General features: G+C 41.4%; 1 protein-coding gene across 1 annotated transcript in view; it reads right to left on the bottom strand.

Annotated features, from left to right (window-relative positions):
* Positions 1 to 22,465, bottom strand: part of LOC129384054 (uncharacterized) — a 56,277-nt gene continuing 33,812 nt past the window's right edge. The window contains exons 5-6 of the mRNA XM_055069137.2: positions 16,197 to 16,203; positions 1 to 13,651 (exon numbers count right to left, since the gene is read on the bottom strand). Of these exons, the coding sequence (XP_054925112.2) occupies positions 12,966 to 13,651; positions 16,197 to 16,203 (693 nt within the window). The 3' untranslated portion in view covers positions 1 to 12,965. The remainder of the gene's footprint in view (positions 13,652 to 16,196; positions 16,204 to 22,465) is intronic.

The following is a 22,465-nucleotide window of genomic DNA, read 5'->3' as shown; positions in this document are numbered from 1 at the left end:
TATAGGCAACAAATTGTAATTCAAAAAGACAGACAACCAGTGCACAGGATTTTGCATGTGTCATGCCACCAGCAGTGGGTAGCAAGCTTTCAAGCTTGGGTGACAGAGGCAAAACTTAGCAAAATGCTACAATCACACTCAAATGTAAAACAGCCTTGGACACACACAAAAAAAAAGAAAAAAAACGACATGATATTGTACAGAATGAAAGTGAGAGACTCCATCCAAGAACTCTATTGCACCACATACTTGACATGGTGTAAAAAGTGTTAACATGCCCTACACATAAAGAAAAAGGCAAAATACATTGAAAAATGCCTTAAAATGCAATGTGCAGAGTCTGAAACCAAGAAAAAACAACCCAAAAAAGGTTTTGCTAAGTATTTCAATTATTTAAATTGTCAAACTGTCTCATCACTTCTTAATGAACCTGCACAGCTGAAAATGAAGGAAAGAAAGCCCAATTGCAGGGCCGCAGGAAATGTCACCAAAGAAATATACTTTGCTTACCAAGGATGCCTCTGGTTTAGTTGTGGTTTGACTTTGCATAATAATTGTGTATAAGCTTTTCTTGTTTAGAATAGTTTAGCAGATAGGGAACAAATGACCATGAGAGCACCAGGTGTATGCATAGTCTATGCACAAAAAGCCACTGCTTTCTTTTATTTTTTCTCTACTATTCACGAGCATTTAAGTGCCTTAATAGCACTGCTAACATCCTACCACAAAACACAAAATTGGGCAAGTTGTGTCATAAAAAAAATTGCAGTTTCACTCGTAATGCGAAACAATGATGCAGTAGCTGGTGAAATATGCATAGGAAGCTTGCTTAAAGCTGTGTTTGCTGAAGTGAACACTTGCCAATGCAAATCAGTAATCTCCTTTAAAGAAGTAAATTAAGTACGAGTCATATTTATTTATGGGAGTTGTGCCTCCCAGTGTTGAAGTGGAAAGACTAGACTTTTCTCCCTCCTCTTTCATATCTGGACTTGGCCACTGGTCTCCACCAAAACAACCCTTTAGCTACATACTGCTGAATTTGTTTTGGTTTTCTCAAATTTATATTTGGGCTACCCATTGCTAGGTCTTGCACTGTGCTTGAGGGAAGCAAGACAACAGCTCCATCCAGTAAATCTGAGAAGCCAAGCACTAGAAGAAGATTAATGAAGCAGATGCACCCAATCATTGTCATTGCATGCAAGAAGAAAATTTAACATAGGACTGCCTTCACAAGTGGGAAGGTGATGTCTCAGAACTTGAAAGCGTGGACGCCATCTCTATATACAGTACGCAGACATCGAGCTGGTGGTAGCCAATCAAGACACCTGTTGGCTTGATTGCGCTCTCCAGGATCAGTATTCACCACGACTGCACCTTCAGCAGAGTGGCTGAAATATAGAATTGTGGACTGCGAATCTTTTGATCGTATGTTTGAAACCTCGCAGCACAATGAAAAGTTTATTTGCAATATTCTAGAAAGAAATTTGGCAATTCCAGTAACAACAGCAGTAGACATCAGAACAACCAGGGGAGTTAGCCTACAGCAGCTATTGCTGTAAAGAAGAAGACTGGCATAAGCACAAGAATTGAGATAGGCACACTACATGCCTTTGTTCTAGTAGTGGTCCACTACTTTGGTGCTGCAGTTAATGACCTTGAATGAGTTCAAGGAGCAAGAATTTAGCCCAGAAAAAATATTACGCTTAACAGCTGTATCTAGTTGTATCATTTTGCCTATGCAGCTTTATATAACCCTGTCCACACTTGCCTAAAGCACAGAGTGGCATCCAGAAAAAAATGAGCTTTTGATATTGCTTTGAAGAAAATTCATCTGTTTCGGCCTAACAGTACATGTACATACTGCACATACTTGCATTCAGTATACCTTATCACTAACTGTTAAGGCACCTTCTTACCACATCAGCGAATCACTCCTGCAACCAAGTGTGCTGGTCTGGGTTTTACCTGCATTTCCACCTGTGCAGATGGTAAAAGTCTTTGGCTGTTTACTGCAACTTCCTATTTCAAACATTTGGTTGCATAAGAGGTTTTGGCAATACTGGAAACCCTAAGGCCTGGGGAGGCTTCACGGAACGCCACCAGTACCTCCTCATTGCAGACTGTGCTCAACATCCTTCTTGGTTCGACTGTGACTATGAACCCATATATCTTTTCTCCGAAGCGGCTGGTTTCGCAATGCTTTGATGCAGAAAGAGCATATTGTCACACATGTCAACCTTAGGCCAGAAACCAATCTGGCACAGGTGAAAATAGTCTTGTCTTTCCCATATGGTGGTTCAGCCTCGCGAGGCACATTCCTTCAGTCAATTTTCACAATGTCAATGTGAGTGAGACTGATCAAAGGTTGGCTATGGTGTTAGGTTTCTTGCCTGGTTTCGGTTGTGGCATCATGACAAAGTGTATTCACTCTGTGGGGAATTCCAATATTCAAGATTTCGTTGATTACACGCAATAGTGCTTGCTTCCTCGTTTCGGCAAGATTCCTCAGCATCTGCAAAATGACTCCATCTTTGCCACATGTGCTTCAAGTGTTGAGATGTTCGAGAGCAACAACAGGTTCTGCCATTGTAAAGAGGCTTTCCATTCCTTCCTTGGCAAGTGGTCATTAAGGTGCGTACAACTCTGGTGATAGTCACTCACTGTGAGGCGGTCGGGGAAAGCATCTGCAGCTTGTTCCTCAAATTACTCAGATGTGCAATGAAGATCGGGCAGCGTGTTTTCAATAGTATTACAGCATTTGGTTAATCCTGTTATAGCCGAGAATGTGTTGCATCTTACCGAGACCTATACATTCAAATTGCACGCAGTGATCCATCCACTAGTCTCTGGCAAGTTTCTTAGCATGTTATCTTGCCTGCTCAGTCTTGTGAAGAACATTGATCAGGGTTTATTGCATGCAGTTCAATTTAAGTATGCAGCTTGGCTTGCTCACCCCAAAGTTGGAGCAAGTGCTTGTCAGGGCTGTATGTTGCCCCAGTAAGCTCTAGTTCGCATGCCACTCTTTGCAGTGTGTGAAGGATGCGTGATGCTAGCGATTCCTCAACACCGTCACATTCTGCAGACTCAAGTGCATCATGGAAATGGTCCCAGCCTGAAACCCTGATTTTGTGAATGTGGCACATTTTCACCCCAACATCATCATCATCATTATCAGCATTTCATGTCCACTGCAAGACGAAGGCCTCTCCCAGCGATCTCCAATTACCCCTGTCCTGCCTCCCTAATCTTCACCCCTACATCAAGTGTTATAATGATCGCTGCCTCTTGGGGCAGAGTCGCACTGACACTCTAGATGAAGGCCCCGTGTCTGCTTCGTCAAGGTGGCATCCTCTTGGCCGTACGCCTTTGCATCCCCAATGTGGGTGATGTGCATCGAGCTCACCTCGACTGAGCATTCTGTGCTCGGGAAAGCGAACTTGAAGATGTTAAAGCCAAACGAAGTCACCTCGGTTGCAGTGCCTGGTTTTGGGATAGAGGTAGACCAATGCCAAAACGGCTTCCTTTCACTGCCTTAGCCTGCACCACAACACCACAACTTTCTGATCAGACATATGTATATTCAATCTGTTCTTTCCTTCCCCTAATTCAAATATAGCCAATTTTAGGAGCTGCTAGTCAAGCTGACTTCAGAAGACTGCTGATTTTTAGCTACTTCTAGAAGCTTATTGCGTAGTTAATTTTCTAGTTGGACATGATGTGGTGCAGTGCAAAGCAGTTTACTTGAGAGACATGACATGCTTCGTGCTTAAAAAAATGAACTGTTAAAGGAATTCTTGGAATAATGTTAGGACAGGGCGATCACTGCTTTTGTCGCAAAATGTGGCAATGAGCTAGCCAGATGCTGTCACGACAGCGTAGTGTTTAGGTTGTACGAGTATAGAAGAAACAAAATTGGAGTTGTGAAGTTCAAAGGCCTATTTTTACAGCCTCTCTTTATACTGCTGACATTATAGAGCTTTAGATTAGTGGACACAAGCTGCATGCGTAAACAAGAACCCTGTTTGGGTATTTCTGGGACGCGTGTGGTTTGCATAACCAAGCAGCGCACAATACATAGGCCAAACCGGTCGATGTATTAATGACCGCATGCGTGAGCACCACTCCTCCCTGGGGTCAGATAACGGTGCAAACTTGCCTTGCCATTGAAAAGAATGTGGCCATTACCCTTTGTTCAGCAATGTAACGATTCTTGGTAGGGGCAAGGGCAAAGAAGAGCGAGAAATCCTGTAAGCGTACTACATCAGTTTATTAGGTGTCGACTTCATTAGTACAACCTCGATGTGCTTACTTGAAAAAGAATTTGCATTTCTAGGTCGGTCACGATAGATGCGATATCTTGTCTTTTCATGCTCTGTGATTAGCAATGATGTGGTTGCGCATGCTCTGCTGGCGTTGCTGGGACTTCGCTGTTTATAATAAACCTCAGTTGATAGTCCAGTTGTTGTGGTGTGAACCTCTCCTTTAGTCCTTTGTGTTTTTTTACTGCTTTTTTTCTTTCAAGTATGTATACCAAGTGGCCCGGATTTCAACCCTTCTTCACAAGCTCGCCCGAGCACTCTACCATTGGGCAACTCTAGAGCAGCCAGTTCCAGGAATCAAAGCTAACATCATCACGTACAGGGAAATCGTAGATCATTACAAAGCCAAAAGAAAAATCTTTCCGCCTACGCATCAGTCTCTCTCTGTGGAGGACTCTCGCATTTGGCGGTGCCACCAGAGAAACAATTATACATCACCATATTGGACCGATTGAACTCAGAGGGACTATAACGACGCCCTCTGCGAAATTTGTCAGGAGAAAGGTGCGCTATACCATGCAATATGGGAGTGTGCTGGCTACCCGGTGCTGAGGAAAATTGGCAGTGGCTTAGCTCGGCTATGCCAGGATATATGTACCGAAAGCCTTAGCTTTCGTTACATATATCCTGGCATGGATATAACCATGGTTACCCTTGGTTAATCTTGATTGCAAGTTCAGGTTAGTCTGGTTGTCTTGCTATGTTGTGGCATTTAGCCAGTCGTTCGGCGCGCTGTTCGTCTGTTTCCTGGGCGATTCGTTTCCTCTTCATCTCATTCCGATGTCTATTCCAGGCCTCCTCCTGCTTATCGGAATTGTCGCCGTCCATACTGTCGCCTCAACTGTGGTCGCGGCGCACGCGAGCTCTCCTTTTCAATCCTCCGACATGTTATCAGGCATGCGATGCAGCTGGCAAAGCGAGCGGAGGCGAGCGCAACGACGAGGAACACAGTGTGACATACCAAACGGCGGCGGCGGAAAGGCACGGCGCTGCGCAGCGGCGGAACACCTGTGGCTCGGTGCTACTAGTGGCGCATGCACAGTAGTGACTAGGGAGCGAGCAAGAGAGAAACATCCGTGGCAAAGCGCACATTATGACATCATGTGCCTCTTCGGAGCACCACCACAGCAAAATCGCAAGTTCGCGGCCAGTAAAGATTTCGCTTTAAAAGATCAACAGTAGGGAAGCCTGGGAGGCTTAGCTCCAGACCGAGGCTAAAGATGACCAGCTTCAAACAATCCGCCTGGCCGTGAAGACTCACCATCCTCAACGCGCTGGAGAGGTGGGCACTGCAGCTCAGTGGAATAATAAATTGTTCAATCAATCAATCAATCAACCGAGTACATAGGCACAGGGATGCGAGTATGTCATCCTCTGGCTTGGAGTGCGGCTGCGGCGAAGAGAAATAAAAACGGCATTCGGTTTTAAATTTCAGATCTTTCCGTGGTGCATAGCGCTGTAATACTTTACAGACACGATCGTTATCACGCAATGTATGCTCTGCGCTTGTCAGCTCAAAATGACCAGACCTGGTGAAGGGCCCTTTAACGATTCTGTGCTTTTTTCTATTTATTATAATGACCAAGTTTTCTTTCTTTTTAGATACTGTCTACTAAAAAAATGATTTACAGCTAACCTGCCTACGAGAAATTGCTCAGTTGCAAGCGGCAGGAGTGCAGTGAGGGAATAGATAAACAAAAACTGAAATGCACCCAATATGTTTGCCAATATAAGGAAATGCGAAAGCGGAGTCCCATTGCAGTACATACCTCATACATACCTTGTTTTGATGGTGGCACTATATGTTGTGTCGCTATATTGATTCAATGGCAACGCATTACCGTCGACAGTCACCGTGAGTTGGGTTATATCGAAAGCTTTTTTAAATAATATATGTTAATGCTATTATCAATCTAATCAAAACCATGTGTCCAAGTAAGGTTGTTCACAGATGATTATATTTTGTTACACATGATAACTTATTAGCGACTAGGATGACCTCAACATAGGTCTCACTAACATTTCTCACTGGTGCAAACAATGGATAATGATCATCACCATCAATTACAGCGCATTTGTCGCTTTATATTGCAAGAAGGCACTACATTTACATACTTACAAACTACACTCTTCGCCCATCAAAATAGTGACTACATACAGAGGTAAGGACTAAGAATCTATCCTGGAATGTTCATACCAGCATACTAATGTGCTTCTGCCATTCGTTAGCTGCATATTTTTTAATATAAACTTGTAAAAACACCTTCTAATGTCAGTCTACTAGTCTATGTCACAATTATTTAGACAAAGTTAGAGTATGCCTGCATGGTCCGGGAACCTTACACTCAATCTAGCATTTACAGTCAACAAATTTGAAGACAAGCTGTCCAGTTTGTGTACAACAAAATATCTACATTTGTTTGCCTGAAGAATGGTTAAAACACTATAATAATAATTTGTGGTATTACGTGCCAAAATTACAATTTGATTAGGAGGTGCGCCGTAGTGAGGAACTCCAGATTAATTTTCACCACGGTACAAACATTTTCAATATGAATTTCTCCACCAACTAATTAATTAAAAAGCTAGCCCTCCACCATTTACAATCTGCAACACCTCCTTTGTAACCAGGCACATTCGACACCACCGTTAGCATATCCTAAATCCATATTTTTTTCAAAGATTCATAACTTAAACAGTTTTTTTTTCACACACCGTTATGATTGTAATTGTTTAGACTGTACATTATACATGTTGCTTTGGTTGTTTTCTAACTCATTATAATTAGTTTTGTTATAGTGTTTATTGTATCTTTTCTACCTACCCTGCTTATAAGTTGAGTTTGCAGTATGTAATAAAAGATAAATAATCATAATTTACTAGGTCAACATCAAACATTGCACATTTGCAGCAGACAAAATAACCTGCTTGTTTTACAATAAATTACAACATTTGCAAGAGTTTTTCTTTTGTCTCTTCTATTCACCCTCTGTCATGGGCTCACGTGACACTGTGACAGTGTCATCACTCGCGTTATGCAAGATATGGACAGGCTAGAGTCCAAGAAGTTACCATTTCAAAAATACGCCTCCTAATCACAGAGCAACCAACAGGACAGTGCCTGTTCATTCATTTCAGTGGGAGCCAAAATAAACATACATGCTCTGTAATCTATTGCAAAAGTAAAGACTTCATAAACTTAATGGTTATGCTTATGCTAGAAGGCACAGGGTGCTGCTTCCTAGAATCATGAGCGTGCCATGCTTCCCTTGGGTATAGAGCTCTCACTAAAGACAAGGCCAAACAAATGTCAGAACATGCTGATGGAGATTTAGAAATGCCGCATAACAAAATCATTGAAGAATCCAGAAGCCGCAGGAATAGCATTGTTAATAATGGCAGGTAGGCAGATGTTTTCTCTTTTACCAGATAATATTCATTTACAAAAGGCATTAGAGAAAATCTCACCTTCTCCACAGCATCAACCATCTCAATAGAAGAGCCCAGTAATGCGGCAAAGAACACTACACAGCTACAGAAATGAAAGAGCTCCTGATGTGGTGAATTTCACATCTAAACAATCGAGACATTTAGCATGTCCAGTATTCCAGCATACACAATGGCATTTGCACATCGTAGTACCAGACTCTGGTAAAGACATTTTGTGATGCTTTGTCTAACCAAAATGTCTTACAAACGTGTTTTCATGTTCTTGTCAAAAAACATTTAAAAAGGCAATATGTTTGTTCACAATTACACCGCTGCAGAAAATTTACTTGAGCAGTGAAATAGAAAGAATGTTCTTTATGAATGTCCATGTGTCTGTGTGCGCTAATGTTTGTCTATGGCTCATTAAGTGCTCCTGTCGTTGAATAAAGAATGCCAAACCAACCAGCCCGCCACTTCCACCTGACCAAGTACAATAAAAATGGGTACTGAAATTAAAAGTTCTGCGTTTGTCTGGTTGAGCTTTGTGCCACCAGGGGGCACTACCAATGCGGCCACACACATTTATGCCTCCAGTAACCTGCCAATCGGCAAACAGTAAGTATGCGAACAAACACACTCTGGTATGATGAGGGTACCAAGTATCAAGCAGTTCCCATAGGAAATACATGATGACTTGAAAAGTTAGTGAATTCACTTTTAACTGCAGGTTGTTTCACACACTTTTCAGAGGCAGAGTATCACTGTAATGAGCAACTCCCTTCAATGGGGGTTTTACAGCTGATATGACATTCGGCATCATGTGCAAACTAATGCAAAGCCATAAACACTCCATAGTTAAAAATGCACTTTCTCATCAACTTGGTTCCACAACACTATACTTCAGCACAATTCAATTGCAGAAATGCCTGCCTCTATCTCCAGGGGGCTTTATTCAAGCAGCTATTGCTAAAGCCTGACCGATTCAACTGAATAGAAAAATGTGAAGATAAAACGAATTTCTTTATGTACACACCAGTAAACATCACATATATAGCATATTGGTCAGACCTGTCCACATTACCTCTTGGTAACGCACAGGCCATCTGCTACGATTTGGCAACACTGAAGGAGGGGACTGTTGCGTTGACACTGGCTGAAACTTGTAGTGACTGGCAAGCTGAAAAGCATTCTTGGGGCAGTGGCCGTAACCCAGGCTGTTGCTTTCACCGAGTCTGCGCTTGCAACTGGGGAGCCTGGTTGGGCATGCCCCTGCACTTACTGAAGTGGCCAGGATGCTTGGACTGGGTTCAGGTGTAGCAAATGGTGCACCTGTGTGCAGAGTCCAGTTTGCAGCATTCTGCATATGTCAGTAAGTTAACATCCAGCATGCGGCCATGCGTGGACTTCAAAGTGCCGCAAGACGGTGCGACCGGTGCAGTAGTAAGCACAAGGGAGGAGTCTGCCTGCATACACACCTTGTACATGATGCATTTCGGCATTGGCAATACAGTGCACCGCAGCAATGCTTCAACGCTAATTGCATTAATGTTGACATGCATAGTGGGACACGTTCTGCCGGAACATTTATGGTTTTTTTTTTTCATAATTTCAGTAGAATGATAGGGCAGCATGCAGACTGGCCTTTGCACTTGGTTCAGACAAACAAAAAAATGCATTGGAGGCATTTAGTAAACAGTCGTATCACTATCACAATAATAAATAAATCATATATAAAGCTGCCATGCCATGAAACACAGCAAACATTTGGATGCTTTCTGTTAAGAATATGATGAGCTGGTTCCCTGGCAAAGCCTGATGCAAAGAACTCTTTCATTTTGTCGGAGACATGGACACATCTGTCACAGCACAGAAGTCGCTGTCAAAGCCAGCACAAATACTAACACACTTGCATAAAGTTCTTCCCCTTGTAAAAATGAACACTAGGCGGGTTGCATGGTGCTACACTTCACAATATATTATAATGCAATGTATGTATTATGAGCAATTCATCCAACTCATGCCAAGCCTACTTCATAAGATCTCATTTTTTAAAATGTCATGGCATCATTGTCTTGAACAAATTTTTAGCTGCTTACAGTCTTGGTCACAATGGTTCCTTCTCCAAACAACAAGCGTGTCAGCGCTTTGACAATGTTCATTCAGCACATCGAAAGTCTGGTTGGACAGTACTGGTGAAGGCTCCTCTAGTCACTGAACATGACAATAACAAATTTCTCTCCACAAGAGAAATAAACTGCTGTTACTGAGCTTACAGCCTGAACCCGGACTCACATCAATATTACTGTTCCTTGATTTTCTTATTTGTAAAATAATTATGATGCATTGGATACATTAAAAGGCCATCTATATTATTTTTTTTTGGGGGGGGGGGTCAATGTGTCTACTTGGATCAGTTACCCAAAACCGAGTCGATTCTGATGACTGAATTCTGGCTTTTATATCTTAATAGTGTTGTCATCAGAAACTGCTGTTACAGCAGTTTCTGATGCAGCAACAAGAGAATGCAGGAGGAACTGCTTTTATATTCAAACAAGGTCACGAGCCAGCAAACAGATCCCTAGCACTTCTGAAGGGTAAGAGAACCTACTTATGCGGCTTCGCTCTCTTTGATGTGTCAGTTGTCAGACAGGAATACATCTGTGAAATATTTTTCACCACATTTCGATTCCCGCAATGAATTACGGTCTATTTATTTGTGCACATAGGTAGCAGCAGTTCATCCTCCATTTAAAATATACAGCTGCCAGTGTGGCAGCTGAATGACTGTCAATACTGATGCATAAGTGTACGGCTACAAAGGCGTATACCTTTGGTGTAGGCGATACGTGCACAGTGCTGACGACTGTACAACGTATCGCGAGTACATATTTGTATGTATCTTGCCAAGTTGAATGAGCTCTTCACTGTGTAGTTGCACAGCTTCCACAAGCACGCCTTCTAGACAACGTTGAACAGCAATGTGTCACCGGTTTTCCAGGACCCTGGCACAGGATGTCAAACGCCTGGTGCACAATGACAGGCAGTTCAGCAAGGAGCACTATACAGTACACGGTTCAGGTGTGTGTCAAAATTTTGGCCACACTTGACCTTTGTGAGCCCTGTGTACTGTTCAGGCACTAAACTCAGATAGTCAATGGACAAGATAGTGAAGGTACATCTTTGCATATGCACAGGTATGTCCAAGTCCCTTACTCTTCAACTAGTCACATCAATATCTACTCAATATAACGTCACCACTTGTAACTCCTTTCCTGCAACAGCCTCATATGTGAGGCTAGCAGTATGTTCAAATAAATAAAATAAATAAACAATAAAAAAAGAAAAATGTATTGAACAGAGCCACATCTGAGGGCAACAGCACATCAGGCAAGGAACAGCGCGCCAGCAAACGTGGATAGATGTTATAGATATACAGAGGGAGGGGAATTCAAAGTCTCCAGCTTTCGCAGTCACTGGTGGATGCATAAATGTTGAATAAGAAACAGCCTGACAGAACCAATGAAAAAAGAAATGCAGCTAAGGCAAAAAGTCACTTAGCAATGGCAGAAAGTGGAACAAGAAACAAAGCAATTTGCAGCACGAAGCAAACCAATGATGAAAGAACCTGAATACAGTGTTTTTTTCATATAGCTAACAGAATTTTCACAAATAATTTTGTAGCATCATATAGCATAAGAAAGCTTTTGAGCTTGACTGCTCTAAAAAGCCAACATTATTTACACAAAATATCAAAACTAATAATAATCTTATTGCGAAATATTTGGCATTTAAACGTTAACTTGATTATGTTTTTGGCGCACACACTACAATTTACAAATAGTAGTAGGTGAGGTTACAAGGCACACATATATGTAGCTAATTCACAGGATGACAACAGTTTTCAGATATGCATACCCAAAGGGTAATATAAAATGCATTGATGTCCCAGATATTTTTCTGCTTCCATGCATAAAACGGCACTTGGTTAGAAAAGTAAGTGGAACAGAAGTAAATTTTTACATCAAGTTTGACGGCGCTTATATCAAAACAGTTGCCAGTATTGAACTTCATTTCATAGTGAATGCCATGAAAACTCACTCGCTTGAATTTGTAAGTTGAATTATGTAATGGGAATTAATTGCTTGGCAGCTTGCGCAACATCTTTACCGGCAAACATACGTGGGGTGTGCTAGACGCTTCATGTTGTTCTCAGGAGTGCCTCATCATCATTTATGTGGTTTGGATGCTTGTTTTTTCTTGAAACACATGCTGTTACGTATGTTGTATGCGCGATCCCATAGAATGCACGCATTGTTCACTTCATTTTGCTGAATGCTTGAAGTCTCTGCCTGACAGGGCTTGAAGTCTTTAGTCTTTAGTCCAAAACCAATAGCCTTGCACAAGTTAGGTTGGGAGCTGCCTCATACTCAGTTATTTTTCTTCATATACATGTGCAACATTTTCTGAAATTATCTACTGGTTGTGAATACGCTACACACCAAAGTTAATACAAATTTTGTATTCACAGTTAATACTGGTGGCACTCGATTATGAGAGCTAAATGAAGTTAAAATCTCCTACAATAATTTTTTTCAGCCATGCCTTTAATAACTTCGGTGTCAAACGCATAAGTCAAAGTGAAGGGAAAAAATTCCACAGCTTAGTCAAGTATCTGTGAACACCAGTCATATGACCAAATGAATGTTTACAGAAGGAATGCTGAAAATTAGCCATGGCTGTCAACTGAAGCAGAATGCTGGATCGTAGCATTTGTATTTTTTATTTTTCTTGTTTGAAATTACAGGTCAGAGTCTTACACAGGTAGGAATGTTGTCTTGCAGAGCAGCCTAAGAAAGAGTAAGTGCTTCAACTCGACTAACTCCCACAAAATGTGCACAAAGAAGGCTGACACGCTTCTATTCTAAAAAACTAGCACAGCTTTAAAATCACATGGATGCAGTCGTCCTGTGGAATTCTCACAGTGGAGTCAACTTCTTTCTAGGTAATATACAAGAAACCATACGGTTGAACACGGAAACTTCTCCATGCAGTTGAGTAACCAGTTCCGCCAAACAAATCGATCAACCGATTGATGTACGAAAAACTCCATGCCCCTGACCTTTAGGGCTTCTCCTCAGTGCGACAGGACACATGGATATAGAGTTTCTGATGCCACGAAAACGAGGCGCTGCGGTGGGTTCAGGAAAAAGAATGGTCTCATGTGTGGCTGCGTATATGGCGTGTTAGATTGGACTTCTGAGTGAATGCTTGTGGGCACAGGTGGCACTGGTAGGGGCACTCTTTTGTATGCGTGCGCACATGCTGCTTCAGGCTGGAACTGTCGCAGAATGCGCTCGGGCAGTAGGGACACTTGAATGGGCGCTCGCCTGTGTGGGTGCGGACATGCCGGTTCAGGGTGGTGCGGTGAGCAAATTTGCCTGGGCAGAAGCGGCACTTGAAAGGGCGCTCTCCTGAGTGGGTGTGGACATGCTGGTTCAGGGTGGAACTGTCATAGAATGTGCTCGGGCAAAAGCGACACTTGAATGGGCGCTCGCCTGTGTGGGTGCAGACATGCCGCTTGAAGCTGGTACCATCAATGAATGTCTCAGGGCAGAGGTGGCACTTGTAGGGGCGCTCGCCAGTGTGTGTGCGTTCATGTCGCTTTAAGTTAGAAAGACAAGTGAATGCCTCAGGGCAGAAGTGGCACTTGAAGGGGCGCTCGCCAGTATGTATGCGCAGATGTGCTTGCATGCTTGACTTTATTGCGGTCACGTAATCGCACAGCCGGCAGGAATGCAGATTGCCACGCATTGACACGAGTGAGTCATACTGCTGCAGTGACCCTGATGACATGAAACCTGCAAAGACAGGGAGCAAATGAAGATGATGTGAAGAATCCATTGCTTATTTGATGGAACTAAAGTGCCACATTAGCAAACGAAAAGGGCTGCCACAGTTGTAGGCAAAATACGGGAAAACCTTGGCCTACCCAACTCGCATATTACAGTTGTGGCATGCACATTGATGCAGTACATGTCTCACACCAAGTTCCTCTCTCTCTATACGTAATAAGTGTCCTGAATACGTACAAACCCCTGCCCGCAATACATAGACATTGGATTTGGCACGCAATATCAATGTTATGCCCAAACAATGATATGACTTTGCATATGTGACATTGCATTACACATTGACCTATTAAACTGAGCATAGTATGTTTCTCTCCTACATAATTTATAAAATGCAAAACAACAATGGCATCAAATCGTACTGGAACACATGAAGCATACAAAATGAAATATAACTATGAATGAAAGAAAATAATATAAAATCAAATAAAAAAACATGAAACTAAAATGGACAATTTGAATTAGTAAAGGCAAGGCGCAGAAGAACAAGACTCAAGAAGAACACACACGACAGGACCGGCAGGTCCGGGTTTTATCACTGACTGGGCCTTAGGCGTTTGAAGTGTGTGTTATGTTGTGGATAGTTTGATAGTGAAGCGTAGACAGTACTTTTTATGTCTCACATTTTCTCCCCATTGGCTTGGAAAATACGTTGCACAATGAATTGCTTCTGGTGCTCCACCACATGTGGTTCATGTTTGTTCATCTGATATATTGTGCCAGATACAATTCCTGAGTCGTCGATAGATTGCTGTATTTTACTTCTCAAGTTTCGTGTGTGACTCAACTTGATTAACCTACATAAGGCAGGCTTGTTGCGGAAATAAACTTAGTTGTGAAGGCGCCGGTCCTGTCATGTGTGTTCTTCTGGAGTCCTGTTCTTCTGCGCCTTGCCTTTACTAATTCAAGCATGAACCAACTAGCCCAAGGAAGAGCATTACTTAAAATGGACAAGCACAGCATTTACAAAGAAATGAAATTAATGGCACCACATCTCTATGTAGAGGAGAATAATTACACATTTCTCCACATTAAACAACGGATTGCATCTTCCTATATGTGTGCATTATAAACGTTTTTCATGATCCTTTTCCAATGCTTCAGCAAAAGCAGGATGAAACTGCAAACTACTGAGGGCACCTTAAGCTTCAGTTTGATTTTTACCACTGACACTACTGCAAATACGGCCAAAATACAGAACTGATATCTATAACATGGGGACATATCCACATGACCGAATATCTTGACAGAGCTACGTTCTCTGCCGATACATTTGCAGCCTTGTTTTTTTACGTTGATGATAGCATATGAGGCACTGCAATAAAACCTTTTTTTCGTGATTTCAGCACAGTGACAGGGCAGCATGTAGGTTTACCATATCACTTTGTCCAGACAAGAGAAATGCACAGTTGGCAATCAGTAAAAGAAGTAAAAGAAACATTCGTGATGAAAATGGCAAGTAAATCACACATCAAATTGCTGTGTCACGTAACACACAGCAAACAAATTAATTCTTCCTGAGATCAGCCTAGTGAGCTGGATTCCTGGCAAAGCCCAAACAAAACAATTTCTTGTAGGAGGTATGGACACATCTGTAAGAGCAAAGAGATTCCTGTTAGGACCAACACAAACAAGTACACTCGGCCACAAAAGTTTACGGAGCAGGGGATCTCAGAAAACGTTCAATTCTCGAGCAGCTTGTAGCAGTAGCCAGTAAAACAACATAAGAAAATATTGATAACATATTCTTGTCGAGGCCCCAAATTCAAATACCAGGCGGTGTTGTGAGGTTGCGGAGATATTCAGCTTTTTCTCATATTTCAAGGTCCGCAATATTTTGTGGCCGGGTGTACATGTAGACAAGCTTCTTTTCCCTTTGTATCAACAAGAATGTTTAGGCTGGGCCATGGTGCTACACTCAGAAATTTATTACGATTTCATATATCTATAAAGAACAATTGTTCATGCCTACTGCATAAAAGTGGAATGTATTGCACCGGTGCTTCGAACAGAAATTTTGCTCTGCAGAGAGCCTTCATCCCAATGGCTCCTTCACCAAACACCAAGTGTCCCAATGCACCTGCCAGTGCTTATTCAGAACACTAAAAGTTTCATCCTTGAGTACTGGTGAAGGCTCTCCAACAGACACTGAACATGACATCAAAAAATCCACGTATCACTACGTAACATAAAATTGGTCCTCAAACGGGAAGACTTCTGTCACTCGGCATGCAGATGGAACAAAAACGCTCATCAGTGAGAGCACTGTTTAATTTTACTTCAGTTGTCTTCTCCGATATTTTTTCAGTTTGTTGAAAACTTGCCATGTTGGAACACTACAGCCTGGACAAAAGCTTCATGTACTACCAGCTGACATGAACAATTTATTGCAAAATGCTGTGCATGCATTACAAGGTTCCATGAGAATTACTTTTCACGGGCAAAAGCATGATATAATGTGATCCACAGAATGCCCAAACTGGGGATAGCAACAGGTGTTGCTATCGCTATGCTGGAAACACCCGCCAAAGGGACATACCTGCAGCCTAGAAAGTGGTGAAATGTACGTGTTTGAACAGCACAAAGTTTCTAGCAATACTATCCAATTCATGTCAATTGCAACGATATACTTCAATGGCTCACACCTGACCCAAATGCAGCACATCTTTTCATTGTCTCCACTTAACAGTACTCTAGTAAAATCCAGAGCGCATTCAATAGTACAAGGATGGCCAGAATAACCTAGATGTGCTCTTCCAGGCTGAGAACGTCGGCTAGCATTGCACTGTAGTACATGTGGGCACTGCCTGCATCTTCGGAGTTCCACCATTCTGACAAAAAATAAACATACTCTGACTAGACTGATGGTTGAATCAACAAAAACGGATTGGCTCGGTTCCCAGTGTGTGAGCATACCTTCCCTATCTGTCAAAAAAAAAAATATATATATTGTTTTTAAATGCCGATTATTCAGTGCATGGCCTCAAGCCATTTGAGTGTCATTTTTGTGTGTATATATACATATATATACTCACACCCTGTTTCAAATAAGTTTGTCGAAGTTAGCGCATGTGCTGTATCCACTTTCTGTCCTTGCTTCTTGCGATTCACTAGCATCCACTTTCATGAACTTCACGAAGTTTCTACACTTCTGTTCTGTTTCTTATGATTCCAATAGACTCGCTTGTTGAAACTAAGCATGCAGAGCTTGCAGTCAGTAAACACAGTCACACCAGACATCACTACTATAAACTTTAAACCCACAATAAACCAAACTACTACGTCATGTAGAGGGGCAATCAAGTAGAGGGTTTTTATGAGATGGATTTCTGGCAAAGTCCGAAGCACACATTTTCTCGGACACTCTGAAGGAAGGGTGGACATATCTGTAGTGACACAGAAAAGATCACAGTTGAAGCTAGCACAAACAGTAATAGCACACTCACACAAACATTTCCCATATGTATCGATAAACATACTGAGGGGAGGGAGGCAGAGGTACATTTACCAACATAATATGATGTCATCTATCTACTGCTAACAATTATACAATCATAGCAAACCTACTTCATAAGACTGAAATAACTTTCCTTTCTGAGCACAAATTTCTATCTGCACGCAATTTTCATTACAATGGCCCTTCCATGAAACACCACGTCTCAACGTATTCTTGCCAGCACTCTTTAAGTTGATTAAAGTGTGACTGGTGAGGACTGCTGGAGGATTTTCTACAATAACTGAATGTGACATCTATTAAGTACTTCAATACATACTCCAGAAAAATGGTTGTCGCAAAGGTAAGGCAAGGTCATTCCCCACAAAACACAACACTTTTTAAGATGCCTCGAAAGGCATGTAAACATATTAGTATAATGTGAAACAATCAATTACCATTGGTAGCAAGAGGTTTTCAAAAACATTTCGAAAGCATCCATTTCGAAAAGCATATTTGGACATTTGTTTTTGACCATGAATGCTTCCTTGTACATTGTATCTTTAGTTGTCAAAAATTTGTAAAAAGGCTTAGGCTTAATCTAATGTCTAAAGGGTTGTAGTGCCTCGGTTCTCTACCCAAAGTAAAGATTATGCATTTAAATGTGCTTAGAAAAATAAAATTTGTGACTTGCATAAATGGCAGATGCAAAAAAAATGTGAACATATAGTTATGTCAGGCAAAGAAAATCTACATTTCCTATAATATGAATCTGGCTGTGCAGAGAACAGGGCTCTTACGCCATTCTACAGGGTGTTTTATTTTTATACAAGACTGATTTTTTACAAAAAGGCTATAAGGACAGCAAACATGCCGTTTTTGCAGAGAACTTCCTAGGTAAGGTGGACATACTTTGCCACTAATAATGTGATCTTCAGAACATTTGCTAACAAAGCTTTATTAATTTACTTTTCTATAGGTGCCTTAGTGGCTGTTGTGTTAATGGTGTATTTGAAGGCAGCCACAAAAAGAATCTTTAAAATTGCACCTAATTCAAGATATCTATAATTGGATTTCAATGGTAAATCCAGGCAACGTTGAAACCAAACACCAAGGCAGCATGGGAGAGGCATCCCCGCTATCAAATGAAACTGAAATTTTCCGCCATGACAAGTGAAAGAAAGTTTGAAACTGAATGTCTCGGCCAGCCGCTGCAGCTGCTAATACGTCAAGCTTTGCCTGGTAGGCACGTACGGCTGTATGTCGGGTCAGGATTTGCCGCAGCATGCTATCATTTAAATTTAGCCCCACACTTATTTACAAGGCATTGTCATCTGACGCAGAGTGGGATGCGCTCAGTCTCGATATTGCGTCGACTGAGATTTGGAATTTGATGATAAATATCTCAAATTATGTGTTCGTTTTTTCATTTCTAAAATATGGGCATGCCATAAATTGCGTTGCGCTACAAGTTTTCCATGTATATGATTGCCCTCATGTTAATAGTAAATAACAAGTTCTTGTTAATTAGTCTTTTCAGATTAACTTAAGCAGCAGAAAAGTATTTCCGCCTCGCCATAGAGCTTGTATGTGAAGATGACAGGTGTCTCACAGTCATAGCCATTTTATGAAAAATCTGAATTACCCCCAAAAAAGCACCCTGTATACCTAGACGCATGTAGAGATTGTTCATTTGGTCACACTCATTCTAGCTTATATACGCCTAATCAGAACACAATTTTTGATATTGCATTACATGTGTAGTGCAAAACGGGCATGGAGGCCAACAGAGGAGTCAGTCTTCTCTCTTGTCTTAGATGCCCCATTTTCACTACGCATTAAGTTTGTATGTCTGAGGTTGGTTATCCTGTGAGTAATCGGATAGTTGTTTTTCGCAGTCACAGATGGCTGCATGTACTACATGAAACATCAGAATCCTGGTGCACAACAAACACAGTGATGTGTACCTGTGTTGAGCTATGTATGCTCCCACTATTCTATCAATTCAACAGAGCTGAAGTTGCCTACATTTTCAATCGCTAGATATGAACTGCAATGGAGATTTGGCGGGATGGTGTTCCTTTTGTACTAATAATGCTCATTGCCCTTCATAGCTTATGGCGCTGCCAAATGGTTAGATATTACTGTCACCCAGACACACGACCTGCATGGATGTACTTTCAAGAACGCTTAAATGCCTACTTCGAGGTGTAACAAGCGCAAGAAATGCATTCCAGAATCGTTGTCAAGGTTATCACCTTTCACAACACTTTGAGAATTCTAATATGCTTACAACAGCACATACATATTATCTGCATCTTTTGACAAACTTGTTCAGTGACCATGTGTTCTGGCGGTGTGTGTGCATGGATGTGAAAAACGAGCAATAAAAAAAAAGGGCCTGGTATGGTCCGTGGTTAAGGTGTCGGATTTGGGAACATGAGATTACAAGTTCGAATGCTGCTGTAGTGGGCTTATTTTTCTTCCTTTAGCACAGTGTTCTTTATTATATAAGTAGTCATTGTCTTTAGTTCTGATATAAATTAACTGCTATTATCGGTAGCAAATTCATTTGCAAATAGAGATGAATGTCTATAAGAATTCTCAAAACTCCCTTGAGGAAGTTTTCTATACCTCTAATAATGTGTCATTAGCACAAGTGCAGGAGGTTTTCAAGTGTTCCCGTAAATAATGTTTAAACTGAGATTTCCTTTACACGTTTCACTTATCCTTTAAAGAACCAATTTAGGCATTCTTTAGCACTTTCTCTCATAAGAAGCCAACAGACAATAATACCAATGTGACGTCGTTGTCGCCTCCATTTTTCTACTCGTGCGCTACTTCAGCGCCGTTTGCATCACCTGGCACATACCTGCGGCAACCATATAGGATGTGGCAATATCACGCAGGTCTCCCTCAAATTCTTTGCCTCAATATATCGCAAAATGAAAAACGCACAGCTTTGCTCAGATTTAACATTGGGAGTACCAGGAGTACCGGCTCTGGAACTCCTCCACAGGTACGTCGCACCTCACAGCGACGCTGACAGTAATGCGGCCTTCCAGGCTATTGAGAAACGTGTGGTGATTTCTAGCGAGCGAAAGAAACGGCAAGCCACCATTCTGGACTTTTTTAAGTCCTAAGCGCACTCTGTGGAAATAAATTGTCTATAGTTGAAGCTGCACTTTCTTAAATCATTTTCAGAGCTTTCCTCACTGTTGCGTTTTCCCGGCTGTTACGATGCACTGCTTGCAACATCACCGTCCGTAGCATGCGACTTTAGTACATTCCATTTAATATGTATTCGTGCATCATGAAGAAGAAATTAAGCAATAGAAAGATTTTAGGCCATGCTTTTTTCTCGGCTGTTACGATGCACTGCTTGCAATATCACCGTCCGTAGCATGCGACTTTAGTACATTCCATTTAATATGTATTCGTGCATCATGAAGAAGAAATAAAGCAATAGAAAGATTTTAGGCCATGCTTATTGTATATTGACAGTTAAAGGGCTAAGGTGGTGTCTTGCGTTCGTGTATAATTTCTGACTTATCAAACCTTTTCTTACAGTAAAAGTGTTTCCTTCTCTTTTGCATGTTCTACAAAGCTATTTGGCCAATGTAGCTAAACTGAGCTTTCTATTTAACGTCCCTTTAAATTGGATGAACTAACAAGGCCTTTAAAAGTAACATACTTCTCCACAACAAAGTACATCTGTTACAACACCTTTTCATAAACAGACCATTGTGCCTTCTCTTACAGGGAAGCTGCTCAGAGTAGTTCCACAATGGCTTTCGTGTGGCTGAGTGCAACAGCGTGGTCAATATTAAATGTGAATGCAGCACAGTAATAGCATTTCTTGTTGATGCTGAAGTTGATGTGCCTCAAGAACTCCCTGTCTGCAAATTGTGAATTGCATCATGTTGACAAAATAATTAGTTAAAAAGTTGGTTAGTGAAATTATGTTAACCAGTTCTGTGCATTTTGATTTCTTGAATTTACGTCCAGCTCTTAAGTAATCCAGCTCAATGAGTCTATCTTTGCAATTTTTATAATTATCTTTCAAACACGAAAAATAATGATAATAATAAACTAGTTTTATGCTTGACAAACAATGCAGCACAAACAATATCACCATGTGACAGCTATTTCATGGATGCTCACAAAAGGCCCATTCGGTTTTGCACACGATGTTTCAAATTGAGTGCAGTTCAATAAAAGTGTGTGGAAAGCTTGTGTACAGTAAAGCACTACCAAACAATTTCTTTTTTTCTGCTAAGGACGGGCTACACATTGAAAAGGCTCCGGCCAAATAAGGCGATTGTTGTTTCGGTATGTCCGGTGGCAACCTAATGATTCAGTAAAAGCTCCACCCACAAAACCACACTGCAGAAGCCCTGTCTACCTCTACACCACAAAATGTATTTCTTGGCAGATTACAATATTGAAAGTCCACCTCCACTGCGTTTTTACAGAAATAGGTGAACATAGTTGTCTGGTGAATCAATACAATTTTTTTTAGTTTCAAAACAAAGTGTTACACCTCATATTCTCATGTTAGAGCTTCTTGACTGTGCATAAAAAGAAACACCATTTGCTGGACCAGTTAGCAATGCTGAATAACTTTGCTCAGAGGCTTCTCATGAAGACAGCTACATACAGAACGAAAGTACCAGAACTATGCACAAACCTAAAGGAAGAAAGGGAAGACAATGGCAAGGCAAATAATAACACCTGCAGTCAATAAAATTGAGACATGCTTGCAACAGCAGCGGTAGCAGGCAGATAAGAAAAAAAACAAAAGGCACGGCACTCAACGTTTAGTGTTGCATGATTAACGTCACATAAATTTTGGCTCCCAAAAGAAATTACCTTAACGCTAGCCCAGTGTTCCAACCCAGATCTATCACATCTATTGCAACAACTGCAATAAATTTGCAGAAAATTTTCACAGGCTCGAAATGTAGCCTGTTTGTCTTACACAAATAAACTGCAATAACCGGCGTTCTTTAGCAGCATTTACGGTAAAGCAAACATGCACCGAGATACAATTTGTGAAGTTAAGATGTTCAATTAGTGATGAGAAAAGTGCAAACTCAGTATACGGTAGCTATGGGCAACTTCAATGCAAAGGTGGGGAAAAAGCAGGCTGGTGAAGAAGCAATTTGCAACTACGGCGTCGATTCTAGGAACGCTAGAGGAAAGATGCTGGTAGAATTGGCAGAAAGGAATAGGTTCCGAATAATGAACACGTTTTTGAGGACGCATAGCAACAGAAAGTGGAGCTGGAAAAGGCCTAATGGTGAAACAAGAAATGAAATTTACTTCATACTTTCTGCTGATACCAGAATAGTGCAGGATGTAGAAGTGATAGG

This window comes from Dermacentor andersoni, chromosome 9 (genome assembly GCF_023375885.2).
Source record: "Dermacentor andersoni chromosome 9, qqDerAnde1_hic_scaffold, whole genome shotgun sequence".
NCBI lineage: Eukaryota > Metazoa > Arthropoda > Arachnida > Ixodida > Ixodidae > Dermacentor > Dermacentor andersoni.
The sequence above is the reverse complement of the archived record's forward strand: the minus strand, read 5'-3'. Positions and strand labels throughout refer to the sequence as shown.